General features: G+C 44.4%; 1 protein-coding gene across 1 annotated transcript; it reads left to right on the top strand.

The window, feature by feature from the left end:
* Positions 1 to 7,898: 7,898 nt before the first annotated feature.
* On the top strand, positions 7,899 to 10,040 carry LOC107138169 (syncytin-1-like). Its single transcript, XM_048793829.1, has 2 exons — positions 7,899 to 8,589; positions 9,130 to 10,040. Exons 1-2 carry the CDS (start codon positions 8,034 to 8,036, stop codon positions 9,600 to 9,602), a joined length of 1,029 nt encoding a protein of 342 aa, XP_048649786.1. The 5' UTR covers positions 7,899 to 8,033; the 3' UTR covers positions 9,603 to 10,040.
* Positions 10,041 to 17,052: the final 7,012 nt, after the last annotated feature.

Genomic DNA, 17,052 nt, shown 5'->3' with positions numbered 1-17,052 from the left:
TCCCTCCCTCCCTCTCCTTCCTCTCCTTCCTTCCTTCCTTCCTTCCTTCCTTCCTTCCTTTCTTTCTTTCTTTCTTTCTTTCCAGAGATTGAACCCAGGGCCTTGTGCATGCAAAGCAAGCATTCTACCAACTGAGCTATATCCCCAGCCCCAATATGATTTCTTTAAAAGTGGAATTTTCCATATCAAACAATTTACCATCTTATTTGAAAATAAAGCTTTAACAATATAATGAATTTTTCCTTGTAAAAATAAGCTTTCACATCTCTTATTTTGGGTCTTAGATGGTGCTGTAGTTAGAATGTTCCACTAAAATTCTTGTTGAAACTTAATCCCCATTGTGAGGTATTAAGAGGTGAGACCTTTAAGGGATGATTAGGTCTTGAGGGCTCTGCCTTCATGAATGGATTAATCTATTAACAGATTAATGGATGAATGGGTTAATGGTTAATATTTTAAGTAGGCCTATTATACTAGTAAGTTTGATTCTCTTTTATATATAACCCTTTCATCATTTGAAATCCTCCATCACCTTGGGACTCTGCAGAGTTTTTACCAGCAAGAAGGTCTTCACCACACGCATCCCCTCAACCTTGAATTTCCCAGACTCCAGATGGTAAGCTGAATAAACTTTTATGCTTTATGAATCACCAAGTCTGCAGTGTTCTATTATACCAATAGAAAACAGACTAAGACAAATGGGATGTCAGGTTTCTCAGTGTCAAAATAAAAGTAAATATGATGGTATTATATGGGTTAATTAACCTCTCCAAATGGAGAGGTTCCATTTGGACAACCCTAAGGGCTCCATTATAAGACTGAGTGTCCCAATTTCTACTACTAAAATTGGCCCTCTGTGTCCACCGGTTCTACATCCTCAGATTCAGCCGAATGCAGATGGGATGTAAATTAGGCCTATGATGGTTATGTTTATCCTGAACACATATAGTCTTTTCTTTTTCTTGTCATTATTCCCCAAACAATACATAATAACTACATATATTTACATATCATTTACTTTGTATTAGGCATTATTAGTAATCTAGAGATGATTTAAAGTAGATGATAGAATTGTATAGATTACATCCCCAGGACCACAAGAAGGAAGGAAAGAAGAAGGAAAGAAGTCATATTTTTTGTCTTTTTTCTGTTGAATTAAGGAGTTCTTTATGTAATCTGAATAACAGTTCTTTGTCAAATGTATGTCTTACAAAATAAAATAAAAGAATTGTATAGATTACTTACAAATACTACCACATTTTACCCCAAGGAACTTGGGCATTCGCAGATTTTGGTATCTTGGGGGAGATGGGCTCCTGAAACCAAGCCTCCTTGGATACTGAGGGATGACTGAACTTTTCATTCTTTCATTCCTTCACTCATTTTACAAGTACTAAATGACTATACTGTTAAAGGTATCATGGTAGAAGATTTAAAGCACACAGAGTAAGAGCTGATCTTGAACTCCAAGGAGGTTGGAATCCATAGGCAGAGACAAAACACACACACATATCCTCCACAAGGGAAACTGTGGAGGGAAGCAGGCTCAACCCATAGAGCAGATCCAGAGAAGGAGCTCAAAAGACACTGTGGTCTGTGATGTGCCACTGCAGGATGGATGAAGAAGATTTGAGAGAAGAGAGATACATTAAGAAAGGTGTTCCAGGCCAAAGGCCCAGCATGAGCAAGGTAGGAAAAGTGTGGATCATTGGGGCTTCTTCTGAACCTAGCACAGGAATGCCTGCAGCAAATAAAACTTACTTTATAAAGAAGTTGTTCTCAATATGGAGAAAAAGGAGCCACGGGCTTGAGAGTGTCAGACTTGCAAAATTAAAGCTATGTTCCCTGACCTGCTTTAGATGTTTGAGTTTTATAGCTGTTGGTATTAAAATTTAGCCATCACTGATCAAATTGAGTTCTTGACAACCCCTAGCTTTTATTTTTCCATGCCACTACCATATAATAGCATCTTATACATTATTATCATTCCCACCTGACTTGCTGAGCATCACTTGGCTCCCATGTAACGTGGGGTTAATAGCAATTCCTACTTCATGGGATTGGTTTCAGAATAAAATAGATAATGTTTGTGGAAATCACAAAGCACTATATAAGCATTAACCACTTTCACTAGCAATAATGGCAATATTTTATGATTCTTCAAAATATGAGTGTTGGCAGCAGGTCCACCCTGGCCCCTGGAGCCCTACCTCCACTAGTTTGTTCTGCATGCCAGTGTGGCCAGCTCACAAGGCCATGGCGAACTTGCGGTTTTTCTGTTCCTGCTTGTCCGTCTGAGACATATGTATCCCACGGGAATGCCTTGACCTTTTCTGGTCTGATGGACTTATTGTTAAGGGAGGTTTCGGTACCTGACAATAATAGATGTTGAAACTAAATTTCTCCCCCCTCCCTCCTGCTTTTGGGTAGTTTTCCACTTCTGCTGCTTGGGGTATAAAAAAGGTGTGTTAGCAATAAAGAGTATTGACTCCTGGATGAAGAACCTTGGTGTCCTGTGTGTCTTTTAACCTCGCCGTCCCTCGCCGGACTCGGCTCCCTTGGCCGGACGCGGCAATTGGAGGTTCCCACCGAGATCCGGAAAGCAGGGGTAAGCGGACGGGGCTCACCTTCTAAGAAAGAAGGGGGAGGATTGGTTTAAAGATAATTTAAAGAGACAGGGTACATACCATGGGTAACTCAACAGCGAAGGTTCGTCTGGCCAACGAACTGAAAGAGCTGTTAAATACACAAGGAACAGGAATAAAAACTAAGACTGCAACCGAATTCGTTGAAATTATTGCCCAGGCTTGTCCTTGGTTTCTGACAGGAGGATTTCTTAATAATAGTGACTGGGACCTGGTGAGGCATGACCTTCAGAAATTATTGAGGGACCGGGGCTCGGACAGTGTCCCAGTTGCCACCTTTTCCTTATGGAGGTTGGTAAAGGATGCTTTATTAACAGATAAAGTAAAGATCAAGGATCAGCTTGCTGAATGTGAACAGGCCCTTAATCAGGTGCAGGAAGAGCAAATGGCAGAATCCTTAAAGGATGAGGGTCCTCTTGAGGACTCGGGCTCGGGGGGTAGGAAACGCCTCCAGATTTCTAAGCCCAAAAAGGATCCTGAGGACCTCAGTTCTCTCTCTGAGGAAGAGGAGGGATTAGAAAGGGAGATAGAGGAACTAGAACATCGCCTTAAAAGGGCAAATGTGAGGGTGCCTAGGGCCCCCTCAATTGCCGCACCTCCTCCCTATAATCCTGATTGGAATGAGGACGCCCCTACTAGACGGGCGGGGGTCCACTGGGGTTCTAGAGCGGCTCAGGTTTTTCCAATGATTGAAAACGCCGATGCTGATGGACAGCCGGCCAGAGCCCATGTCCCCCTAGCCTTCAAGGACATAAAACAGCTTAAGGAGGCGGTCATTAATTATGGACCTCATGCCCCTTTCACATTGACCCTCTTCGAGTCCTTCTCAGCCAGTCAACTAATACCTAATGATTGGCAGCAACTTTGCAGGGCTGTGTTATCTGGAGGGGATTTCTTATTGTGGAAAAGTGAATATCATGAAAGGTGCCGCGAGCTGGCTCAGATTAACCTGAATGCGGGCCATCAACGGCGAAATGCTGAAATGTTAACAGGAACTGGGCAGTATGCCACCATAGGCCAACAAATTAATTACGACCCAGGTGTTTATGCTCAAATAGCCTCAGCTGCAGTCCATGCCTGGAAAGCCCTGCCCGTTTCTAAGACTGAAGCAAAAATTTCCAAGATCTCTCAAGGGCCCTCTGAACCTTATTCGGACTTTATAGCCCACCTAATGCAGGCTGCTGGAAAAATATTCCCTAATCTAGAACAGGCTATGCCACTTATTAGACAACTGGCATATGAAAACGCTAACACTTACTGCCAAAATGCTATTAAGTCCTCCCGGGCCAAAAGTATAGATGACATGATTCGAGCATGCAAAGATATAGATGGGCCTCATATTACTGGTCAGGTTTTGGCTGCTGCCCTTAAGACTGGAATGCAAAAATCTGATAACAGGGGAACCCGCTCTAAGGGGTGTTTTAAGTGTGGGAAAGAGGGACATATAAGGAGAAACTGCCCGGAAAGGAGCGAGGGTGCTGGCAGAGGGATGCCTGGAATTTGTCCTAGATGTCATAAAGGAAATCATTGGAGCAGTGAGTGCAGGTCAAAATTTGACATCCAGGGTAACCCAATACCGTCGGGAAACGGGAGCAGGGGCCCGCCCCGGGCCCCGGAAGCCAAAGTGTACGGGGCAGTGCAGGGACAGAACAGTGCCCCAGGGAGTGGGCGTCTCCGCCGCCTCCCACTGACCAACCCCTTTCTATCTGGGAACTCCCCAGGGGAACACCAGGAAGCGCAGGACTGGACCTCAGTTCCACCTCCCGAGCGGTATTAACTCCCCAAATGGGACCTCAGACGCTGCCTACTGGGGTTTTTGGACCCCTGCCAGAGGGGACGGTGGGACTAGTGTTGGGACGAGGTAGCGCAACTCAGTGGGGCTTGAAGATTCTTACGGGGGTTGTTGATGCTGATTATCAGGGAGAAATAAAAATAGTAGTAGAAGCTACCCAAGGAATTGTTATTCTTCCCCCCGGGGAGCGTATAGCTCAATTGCTGCTGCTACCCTTAGCTTCCATTCCTGGGCACGCCCTCCGTGGGTCCCGGGGCGACGGCAGCTTTGGCTCCACTGGAACTCCCCAGGCCTTTTGGGTAGCTCATTTGGATTCGCGTCCCAACCTGACCATTGAGATACAGGACAAGGCTTTCAAGGGAATACTAGATACGGGGGCGGATGTCTCTGTCATTTCTGAAAAACAATGGCCACCTGCCTGGCCCCTCCAGAGTCCCTTGGCCATATTACAGGGGATAGGACAAACCCGACCAAAAAGAAGTGCCTCCTTTTTAAAATGGAGAGATGGCGAAGGACATAGTGGCCATTTCCAGCCTTATGTGGTGACTGGACTCCCCACGAATCTTTGGGGGAGGGACTTGCTTCATCAAATGGGGGCTATTCTTACTACCCAGACTTTAAAAGGAAATAATAACTTTGTTAATGATGCAATGCTAGACATGGGGTGGATCCCTGGAAGGGGACTAGGAAAGAGACATGAGGGCAGAATATCACCTGTGGATCCAGCGGAACAGGTTACCCGGCAGGGAAGAGACCGGAGAGGACTGGGAAATTTATCCTAGGGGCCACTGAAGTGCGGCCACCTCCACTGTCCATTACTTGGTTATCAGATGACCCTGTGTGGGTAGAACAGTGGCCCCTAACTAAGGACAAATTACAGGCCGCTTCCCTATTAGTTCAAGACCAGCTTAAGTTAGGACATGTGGTGCCCTCTACCTCCCCTTGGAATACCCCTATTTTTGTTATACAAAAGGGGTCTGGGAAGTGGAGACTTCTTCAGGACCTACGGGCTATTAATAAAACTATGCAACACATGGGACCCTTACAGCCAGGGCTACCCTTTCCTACTGCGATCCCAAAGGATTGGCATCTTATTGTCATAGATTTAAAAGATTGTTTCTTCTCTATCCCCTTAGACCCACGAGACCGAAAGCGTTTTGCTTTCTCCTTGCCTTCAACAAACTTTAGGGAACCTTACCAACGGTATGAATGGACCGTCCTACCTCAAGGGATGACTAATAGTCCTACAATGTGCCAATATTTTGTAGCTGAGGTTTTACGACCCTTTCGACAGCAGTTCCCACAGCTCTACCTCATTCATTATATGGATGACATCTTACTGGCAGGGCCCAAGAAAGAAAGGCTTCTTCAATCTTATGAAGTCCTCCAATCCCTTCTAAAAGGGGCAGGGCTGGTCATAGCACCCGAAAAGGTGCAGTTTCAACACCCTTACAATTATTTGGGATACATCATTAATAACATAGGAATCTTTCCCCAGAGACCCCAGTTCCAGATAAATCAGCTCAAAACTTTACATCAGTGGCAGACATTCCTCGGAGAAATACAGTGGCTGCGCCCGTCCTTTCATATTCCAACTGGAGAGCTCAAACCCCTGTATGACCTCTTGCGAGGAGATCCTTCTCCTACGTCGTGTAGAGTACCTACACCAGAAGCCTTACGAGCACTGAGGCTAATAGAAGAGGCTCTGCAGGACATGCAGATTACGCAGATAGATTATTCTCTGCCCTTGTCATTTATAGTTCTACCTTCTAAAATTACTCCCACAGGAGTGTTCTGGCAAACGGGTCCCATTTATTGGGTCCACTTGCCGGCTTCTAACCCCCGGGTATTGACTCCCTTTTATGAGCTAGTTATTAACTTAATTTGGAAGGCTAAATATTTGGGTGATGCATTGTTTGGAAAAACCTTTGACATACTTATTCAACCTTACACTCAAGATATGATACACAAGTTACAACAAGAACATGACCTTTGGTGTCTTTTCCTGTGCAGCTTTAAGGGTCAGATTGATAATCACTTCCCTAAACATAGACTTTTGGAGGGCTTTAAAAGGTGTCCCATTATCTTCCCAAAGATTATGAAAAGGGAACCTATTCCAAAGGCCCAAACTGTATATACAGATGGGGCCAAAAATGGATTTGCCGTCGTTTTTGATGGATCTCAAATTCTCCGACAACCTGTGTCAGGTCAGTCGGCCCAAAAGGCGGAAGTTGAAGCTTTAATCATAGCTCTCAAAGTCTATAGTTCTATTCCTCTTAATGTATATACTGACAGCTTGTATGTAGCCAATCTGGCTCTAGTCATAGAAACAGCATCATATATTGGAAAGCAATCCACCATCACAGAACAACTACAGGTAGTACAGCTTCTCATTTGGGCTAGACGAGATCCTTTATACATTGGCCACATCCGAAGCCATTCAGGGCTCCCTGGACCTTTGTCAGAGGGCAACGCAAAAGCAGACGCTGCTACTCATGCTGTTGGCCTTTCCTGTGTGACGACCGAATATGATAAGGCCTTACAATTCCATAACAAATTTCATTTAAATGCACAGTCTTTACGCTTCCACACAGGATGTTCACGAGACCAAGCTTTACAAATTGTCTCATTATGTCCAACCTGTGCACCATTTATTCATTCTCCTTCCCTTGGGGTTAATCCAAGAGGATTACAACCTAATGATGTCTGGCAAACTGATGTTACACACTTCCCTAGCTTTGGTAAGCTCTCCTTTATACATGTTTCCACTGACACATATTCTGGCTTCATTTTTGCCACCTTACATACTGGAGAGAAGGCTAAGGACGTAATCAGTCATCTTCTAAAAGCCTTTTCCTCCATGGGCACCCCACGATGCCTCAAAACCGATAATGGTCCCGCATATGTAAGCCAGGCGGTTCAACGGTTTTGCACCCAATGGGAAATTAATCATAAGACTGGAATCCCTTATAATCCACAGGGACAGGCTATCGTGGAACGAGCCCATCAACATTTAAAAACTTATTTACAAAAAACAAAAGAGGGGGAGATATACCGGAATTGTCAGGGACCACAAGCACTTCTAAGCATAACCTTATTTACTTTAAATTTTTTACTCACTGACACTGGAGGGCGCACGGCTGCACAACGCCACTTTTCCCCTCCCACTGTACAAGATGCTCAAATAAGGTGGAAAGATTTATCCACCGGAAAGTGGCAACCCCCGGCTCCACTCTTAGCTAGAGTGAGGGGAGCTGTATGTGTTTTTCCCCCAGGAACTGAGAAGCCCATTTGGATCCCGGAGCGCTGCACCAGACCGGTGAATGAAAATTCAAGACAAAATGAAGTTCCCAAGATGGCTGATCCTGCCACTGTTGTTCTCACCCCTTCAAGTGAGTGCCGAGACACACCTCATGAGCTGGACCCCGCTTGTGGCATTCCTTCTGGACAGGTTTGCTGAAGGAGGGCTTGACCCCCCACCTGGGAATATTCATGAATATCTTTTTGGAGCCCCTTGTGAGTGTAAGGGAGGGCCCCGGCACTCGGCCCCCTCTGGTTATATCCAGAGCATTGATTGTGGGACTAAAGTAGCCTATATGGCGGCTGAACTCAATGAAAACATCGGAGGATTTAAGCAACCAAAATGGGTATGTGTTAATAAGCCCGGACTTGTTGTCCCTAATCCGACCGAGACTCTTGGAAGCTGTCCCGCCACTTGTCATTACACCCCGGCAATGCACATCTCCTGTTATACATCGGCCTCAATTTGTGTTAATAATCAAGGAAAACAGTATTTTGAGGCCATCCTAACTAACACCCGTGGAGAATGGGGGACCACTTATAATTATATTCCTTTTCTTGGTGACCGGGGAGGGGAAGGCATCACGACTCGGTTAACGGAGGCGGGATGTGAGGGCGTCGTGGGTAAACCCTCCTGCTGGCCCATGCAGGCCCCCATCGGAGTCTCTGATGGAGGGGGACCCACTGATGCTATCAAACACCTTCAGGTGATTAAGCTTTTAAAGCCGGAGATCCCTAAGCCTACATACCACCCCTTGATATTGCCCAAATCCCAGCTTCCTGATTTAGATGCCAATACATTAGATATCCTAGAAACTACCTTTTCTTTACTTAACAGTTCCAATCCTACCCTTGCTGGTGATTGCTGGCTCTGCATGACGGCAGGTGCAGTCATGCCATTGGCGGTTCCCATCAATTATACCATTGATGATGACAACACATGTCAATCTGGGCTACCCTTTAAGGTGCAGCCTCTAGGTGGTTTTATGTCATGCCTTCTGGGCATGATGCAAAATAATACCTATGATGTTGATGTTGGAGTCTCTTCCTTTGGAAACTGCTCATTAGTAAAGAATTACTCCTCACCTACTCCGCCCATTTGTCCCCCTAATGGTACAGTTTTTATGTGTGGTGGAAATTTAGCTTTTCCCAGGCTCCCAGCAAATTGGACTGGTGGTTGCGTTCTGGCATTACTGCTTCCTGATATCACGATTATCTCAGGAGATGAACCCCTACCCATTCCTAGCCTAGACATCTTAGTTAGAAGACACAAGAGAGCTGTGCAGGCCTTACCACTCCTTGTTGGCCTTGGAATAACCTCTGCTGTGGGTACAGGCACGGCAGGATTGGGTACGGCTATACATTCTTACCGCCGCCTATCTCAACAGCTTATAGATGATGTGCAAACCCTGTCGGGAACCATTAAAGACTTACAAGACCAGATAGACTCTCTAGCAGAAGTAGTTCTTCAGAACAGGCGGGGTTTAGACTTGCTTACTGCCAATCAAGGGGGAATTTGTTTAGCCCTTGGGGAGAGGTGCTGTTTTTATGCTAACAAATCTGGCATAGTTCGCACAAAAATTAAACAACTCCAAGAAGACCTAGAAAAAAGGAGGAGGGAATTATTTGAGAACCCTCTCTGGACTGGACTTAATGGATTTTTGCCTTATCTTCTTCCCTTATTGGGACCATTGTTAGGCCTCCTTCTAGTAGTGGCAGTAGGACCCTGCATTGTAAATAAGATAGTACAATTCATTAAAGATCAAATTAATATCTTAGCCTCTAAGCCGATACAGGTTCACTATCAACGCTTAAAGATGGATGATCGCCTCTCTGAAATATACTTCAGACCGATCCGAAGATGAGTGTCCTCCTTAAAAGAAGAACTCCTGCCATGTCTTTTCTCTATGCATACCTCTCCCTCTTGCTTTCCTGTACTAGGATCTTTGCTGTCTAATCTCTCGGTCCAATCACATCTGCCATTCGGCGGTGACGGTCGTGGGTCCCGTGGGTGGAGACGGTTAAGCGTTCACCGCAATAATGTCTTGATAAGTCATAACACCTTGAGCTGATCTTGTAGTACCCAGTGACGGGCAACTTTCACGCTTGCTGTGCGACCTAAGACAGGGAATCGGGGCCTTCCCAGAGACGGGTAAGCATCGCAAGGGCTGTGAACGACCTAAGACAGGGGCTACTTGATTCCCACTGGCATGCAAAAAACAAAAGAGGGGGACTTGTTGGCAGCAGGTCCACCCTGGCCCCTGGAGCCCTACCTCCACTAGTTTGTTCTGCATGCCAGTGTGGCCAGCTCACAAGGCCATGGCGAACTTGCGGTTTTTCTGTTCCTGCTTGTCCGTCTGAGACACATGTATCCCACGGGAATGCCTTGACCTTTTCTGGTCTGATGGACTTATTGTTAAGGGAGGTTTCGGTACCTGACAATAATAGATGTTGAAACTAAATTTCTCCCCCCTCCCTCCTGCTTTTGGGTAGTTTTCCACTTCTGCTGCTTGGGGTATAAAAAAGGTGTGTTAGCAATAAAGAGTATTGACTCCTGGATGAAGAACCTTGGTGTCCTGTGTGTCTTTTAACCTCGCCGTCCCTCGCCGGACTCGGCTCCCTTGGCCGGACGCGGCAATGAGAGTCATGGTAGTGAGAGAATTTATGTCAAGACTTGCTGCTAAGCTTCCCAAAGAGACATTCCCAACCATGGAGAATTTGGGACAGTACAGAGTCCAGCCTCGTTCCCTTCTTGAGTGTTTCTGGCTTGATTATTCTTGGGGAACTGAAGACATCATGTCCAACTTAAACTGATGAGGCCTCACCCCAACTTAAAACTCACCCATGGCTTGCATTGCTCCAAAGTCCAGTCTTAACATAGAACAAAGTTCTGCCCCCTTACTTTACCCTGACCACATCTCCAGCCACACCATCCTGAGTTCTCCCTCTCCCTAGTTTGCTGGTATTTTTTAGTTGATTTTCCCAATTACTGAATTCCCAAGGTAAAGTCCATCCCCAAGCCATTCCCTTCCCTGGCTGCTCTTTTTGCCTTCTTCAGAGCCCAGCTGAAATGTCACTTCCTCACAAAAGCTTTCCCTGGCTAGCTGAGCCTCCCCCTCCCCCATTTTTGCTCTCTTGGAACACTGCTGTTCTGTCTTATCAATCTCTAAATAGTCATTTGTATAATTTGTCTTCCTCTCTAGACTCTCCATGTGTTCACTTAGATGATCCCATTTGAACAGGCTTAGCCATCTGCAAAATAAAGTCAATTTTCTAATAAATATATATCACCAATTCTACCCCTGTGAAACTGGCTGCAAGTTGTGGATTTCTCAGGGTCCCTGCCCCAGAAGTCCTAGAGAACCCCCAGGGGGATTTCTTACTTGTATCCTCAGATCAATCCTGCTTCTGTACCGGCTGGTCTTGCTTAGAGAGTGAAAATAGACGCACTCTTCAAGAACTGGCTGACTGGCCCTACCAGGTTGATGTCCACAAGCCTGGGAGGTTCACAGAGGCCTTCAATTATATGGCCAGGAGGGCAAGGCAGGAGGTGTTAAGAAACCAGCCATACCCTCTACCTGGGATCAGTTCCTGAGCCTCTGCTATTGAACACTGGATACCCATTCTGAAAGTCTCTTGCTGCTAGGGAGCTGTACTTCTCCTGTCTTCACCTGCCTGTATGACTTCAACCTCAGGCTGCACCACTCCAGGTCTTCAAACTTGTTTCTCTCTCTCTCTCTCCCCACCCTCCACCCCAGTACTAGGGAATGAACCACCAAGGGCTCTTTACCATTCAACTATATCTCCAGCCCTTTTTTATTTATTTGCTTATTATTTTGAGACAGGGTCTCTCTAAGTTGCTGAGGTTGGTCTCTTACTCATGATCTTCCTGCCTCAACCTTCCAAGTTGCTAGGATTACAGGTATGTGCCACTGCATCTGTCTCAAACTTGTTTCAATAACTAAATATCCAAGGAGAATAATTGTTGTCTATGCCCCAACCTCCTTCCTCTGCATTTTCCCCCCCAGGATGTTCTTTTTCCCCCTAGAAAGTGATGGAGGAAGAGTACTCTTCAGTTTCTCCATCTAAAACCTAGGGTAGACGTTTATGCCTAATTCTGCTATCAACAACCCTATGAGCTTGTATTGATAAATGTTCTCATATTATGCATGAATTTCATTTATTTATTTCACAGGCATTTGTTGAGCACCTGTTATGTGCCATGTACTGTTCTAGGCTCTGCAAATATAATTACACAGATTTTTCATCAAATTAGAAAAGTAGATTTAGAATGATATGATGGGAAATACGAAGAACCCTATTTTGGGGGATTCTCTTGGAGACTATCCCAAAGAGATAGTTATCTTCCAGAGCAGAGCAGAAGTGAAAACAGTGAGCAGATGAGAGGCTTCAGGCTGAAAGAGATGCATCTTATGAAACGCAGTGGCCAGAGAAAGCAGCAGTTTCACATTGGGGCCTCGCACTAATGACAGGTGCCGATATTAGAAACCAACTGCTTCTCAAATGGTAAGCACTACATATTCTAGTTTGTTTTAGTGACAGTCATGATTTCCTTCAACAACCTCCAGGAAGACACAGATTATTTGGATGTATCAAGCCTCAAGAATCCTCCACTGGAAATAGCTCTAATGCCACTATTGGAAGGATCTCACAGGGAGTGACATTTAACTTTGTTTTGGAAAATGACTGGGAATTTTGAGAATGAGATAATACTAAATGGGGAGATTCTTTTCTTACAAAAGGAACAGCTATACAAACACTCCACGGTGGAAGCAAGTGTGATTCCATTAACATTTATGAGAGAATGCTCACTGACGTGCCTTGAGCAAAGGGGAACAGAGTATATGACATGAAGGCAAGTCTGAGATTTTGTTTTGGGATTCTTTTTTCTAAGAGCAATGAGAAAACATTGAGAGTTTTATATATGGTAGTCAAATGTCAGATTTATTCCTAAAAGATCATTCTGACTTTAGTGTGGAGACTGAATGAGGCAGGAGGTGAGATTCCTGCAATAATCTTGGTGAAACATGAAAGAGACTGGGCCAGGGTAGTGGCATTAGAGTTGCTCCCAGTAAAGGATTCTAGAACCTAAAACTGGGGAGTGACATTGGTCAAATTATATTGTTATATTCTGTGTGTGTATGAATATGCAACAAACCCCATCATTATGTAAAACTTTAATGCACCAATTTTGAAATGTGAAAAAAAAAAAGAACCTAAAACTGGCAGGCTGTGGTGATTAATTGGATATATGGAGTGAGGAAGAGCAAGACATCATTAGTCATAAGCTTCCTGGTCTCATGTTTTTCTCTGGAAGAACACAGGTGTGTGATGACCAAGTTTGGGGAGTTAGAGAGTCAGATTACCGAGGCTGGGATTGTGCTTGAGCACTTGCCTAGCATGCATGAAGCACTGGGTTCAATCCCCATTACCACATAAAAAAAATATAATAATAAAATAAAGGTATTGTGTCCATCTACAACTAAAAAAAAATTTAAAAAAATAGAGTCAGATTATGGGTCAAGTTCAGGACCTATAATCTGAGTTTGAGATGTCTGTGAGACCTATAACAGAGAGGTTGATTAAGCTGTTGAACAGCTGAACCCAGAGCTAAGAGGAAAGGTCAGGATTAGAGATATAAATAGATAGTAATTCATGTCAGGGATGGGTGCACCTAGGGAACCATTATAGAGTGAGAATGGAAGAGAGCCTAGGACAGAGGGACTCCAGCATTGAAGGTTGGGTAGAGGAGGAGGAATAAGCAATGGAGGCAGAACAGCACCCAGAGAAGCAGGAGGAAAACTCAGGATTGGCAGGTGGTAATTGTCCCAAGAAGCCAAAGAAAGAGAATGAGAGGCTTCAGGCTGAAAGAGATGCATCTTATGAAACACCGTGGCCAGAGAAAGCAGCAATTTCGCATTGAGGAAGTAGAGAGTGCTTATTAGTAGGAAGTGCTGCCCAGCAATCAAGTAATGAAGTCTGAGGTATGAAGACTATTGTTAATTTAGTGACAGAGGTTTTGATGATGAGATGGTAGGACAGGAAAAGACATCTGATAGAGTTGGGGATTGCATTGGTGAAGAGGACACATATACTACGAATTCTGACAGAGTTGGGGACTGATTTCCTTTCCTTTTGCCAGGCTTTATTTTTATTATTTTAAAAATAATAATTGAGCCAGGCGCAGTGGTGCACGCCTGTAATCCCAACGGCTCAGGAGGCTGAGACAGGAGGATTGTGAGTTCAAAGCCAGCCAGCTTCAGTAGACAACAAGGCGCTAAAAAACTCGTTGTAGACCCTGTCTCTAAATAAAATACAAAAAATAGAGCTAGAGATGTGGCTTGGTGGTTGAGTGTCCCTGAGTCAATCCCTGGTACCCCCCCCCGTAAAAAAAACAAAATAAAAAAATAATAATCGAACTGGGTGTTGTGGCCCACACCTGTAATCCCAGTGGATTGGGAGGCTGAGGCAGGAGGATGGAGAGTTCAAAGCCAGTTTCAGCAAAAGTGAGGTGCTAAGCAACTCAGTGAGACCTTGTCTCTAAATAAAATACAAAATAGGGCTGGGGATGTGGCTCAATGGTTGAGTGCCCCTGTGTTCAATCCCTGGTACCCAAAAATAAATAAATAAAATAAAAATAATAAATGGAAGGAAAATCTCAGGATATCAAGAGGCAGAGGCCAGTTGATTTTTCTCACTGTCCCTTTATTTTCTACTTAAAAAAAATATTCAGTTTTGGGGGATGCAAATCAAGTCAAGATGGCGCCTGGCACTTTGCCAGGAGGAGAGGTTTGTGAAGCAGCGCCAGCGAGGCATTAAGATGATGAGGATTCCTTATTGGCTGACTGCTGTATCTAGATGATGTTAATTAAGTTAAGCTGTGTGTAATTAAGCTGTCCGGCAGAGAAGCGGCTCCCGCTACCTTGGGTGCCTGCTACTTTGAGTTCTCGCTCAGTTCCCGCTGAGTTCACTTGCAATAAAGTAGTTCCCGTTTCAACCTTCAAGTTGCTTGTCACCTCCCGGTTATTTGCCCAGCCGGACTTCGGCAATTCAGGGCAGCGGTAGAGCACTTTCCTAGCATGCATGAGGCCCTGGGTTCAATCCCCAGTACTGACCAGTACTGACCATCACACAAAAAAGTAGTATTTGACAATCACTCACCTTTGTTTCAAACCTCTATAAATGAGACTTTAGGGCTTTTTAGTTTTCTTTCTTTTCCAAATTCCCAAGTAAGTATGAATCCCTCACTTTATAGGAGAAAAGACACAGTGTTTCTCACACAAGGGTGATTCCTTCAAAGAGAAATGATGGGGGGGGGCGGGGCTGGGGTTGTGGCTCAGGGGTAGAGCGCTTGCTTAGCAAGTGAGGTCCTGGGTTTGATTCTCAGCATCACATATGAATAAATAAAATAAAGGTCCATTGACAACTTAAAAAATATTTAAAGAGAGAGAGAAATATGAAATGTAGCCATAATATTAGATCTAAACCCAACTTTTTTTTTCTAATGTCTGAGAAACATGCGAGTTTATATGTTGATAGGGAAGAATGTATAGGAAGAAATTGATTTAAAAAGAAGGAATAATCTAGATATACCTCTAACCCAAATGTCCAAGGGGCCAGGCACTTTACCTACATAAGTGAGGCAGTGGAATGTAAGGAACCAAGGAGGGTGGCAGAGATTGCAAGAGACTGGAGGGTGTAGGCTCCTTCTGAACATTGTCTCAAGGTTTTTAAGAACTGACACCTAAGACCACTGTTTGTTATGGTACTAGTTGAAGGTCATTACAGACATTATATTCAAGCAGTAACTCCTTCCTAAGATGTTTTTTTTTTTTCTTTTTTGGTAGTTGTAGATGGACAGAATGCCTTTGTTTTATTTTTTTATTATTATTTTTATGTGGTGCTGAGGATTGAACCTAGTGCCTCACACATGCTAGGCAAGTGCTCTGCCACTGAGCTACAGCCCAGACCCTAAGATGATTCTTTTTATCTCTGTTAATAGCTGCAACCTGCTAGTTTCTGCTTCAAATTCATGCTTGCTCAGCAGCTATGGCAGGAACCAGAGCTGCCTGAGATCAAGGCTACTTGCATGAGAAAGTCTTGAAATCCAGAAGTCTATATTAAGAACAAAGGGGTGTGCTCAGCTTTTGGAAAAGACTGCTGAGCCTGCACTGGTGCTGAATAAACCTTGCTTTTCTGCATCTCCATGTGCTGTGTGTCTGTTTCCATTGCCATAATTTCTGTAACTGTATTCAAGAGCGATGAACAGTTTCTGGCTTAAAGATCTCACCCTTCCAATATAATGGCAACCAATTTGTATACATACACTTATTAAAAGCTAGCTGCTGTTGGGCAGGGTAATGACACCATCTTTCCTAGAAAAAGTTGCCAGATAGTCTCTTGGCTGATACACAAGGTGAGCATGTTTCTGTATCAAATGTTGAAGCTGTTTAAGTTTTCAGAATTCAAATTAATTAATTCAAATTACTGATCCCTGGAACTGACCATCCTCTGGAGGATATAACCTTCCCCTGGGATGAAGTGCTCCTGCCACTTCAGTGCTCCTTACTCCAAATCTCATGAAAGGCCAATGCTCCAGGCTCCAATGCTCAGGTGCTGGTGATCCTTTTGTTAATATGCAAACTTTTGATGGGCTGATCCCTTCAGTATTTTGTATTAAATCTGCCATCCAGTTTTTTTTTTTTTTTTTCATGTTTGCTCACTCCTCAGGGTGGACTGAGAATCTGGGTCTTGAATTTTGTGGACCCCATGCTCCTGATGCAGTGGTCCTGCCAGAAAAACACAAGCAGCTGATGACCCTCAGCCCACCACTGCCTGATTCTCCCCAGGGCGACTCCAACACCTGGCCTCAGTGTCAACCAGAAAGCCCACTTGGACATGGGGCACAGACACTGAGGAGATAGGCATTACTACTGTAGTGGCACCCCCTCCCCCACAGAAAAATGTTAATTAAGCTTCTCCAGAGATGCTCACCTTCACTGTTCTCAGACTATGAGCAAGAATTTCTGCAAAAGAGTTTTCACGTGGCAAGTGTGTTTACAGAAGCAGAATGTGATAAGGGAGACAAAGGGGCATATACATTTCAAAGAAAAGCAGTTAGATCTTAGAGAAAGTCCTTTACAATCCAAAAGATAAGAGTGAATGGTGCAAATTAGGTTCCTAGGAAATCAGCTGGTGGGAAGGGGGAGGGGAACTCTCCCTTTACCAGGAACTGATTTTGGCGGAGTGTCCTTGATTTTTTTTTTTTTTTTTTTTTTTTCCCCAAGCAACTCA

This window comes from Marmota marmota, unplaced genomic scaffold (assembly GCF_001458135.2).
Source record: "Marmota marmota marmota unplaced genomic scaffold, marMar, whole genome shotgun sequence".
Lineage (NCBI taxonomy): Eukaryota > Metazoa > Chordata > Mammalia > Rodentia > Sciuridae > Marmota > Marmota marmota.
The sequence above is the reverse complement of the archived record's forward strand: the minus strand, read 5'-3'. Positions and strand labels throughout refer to the sequence as shown.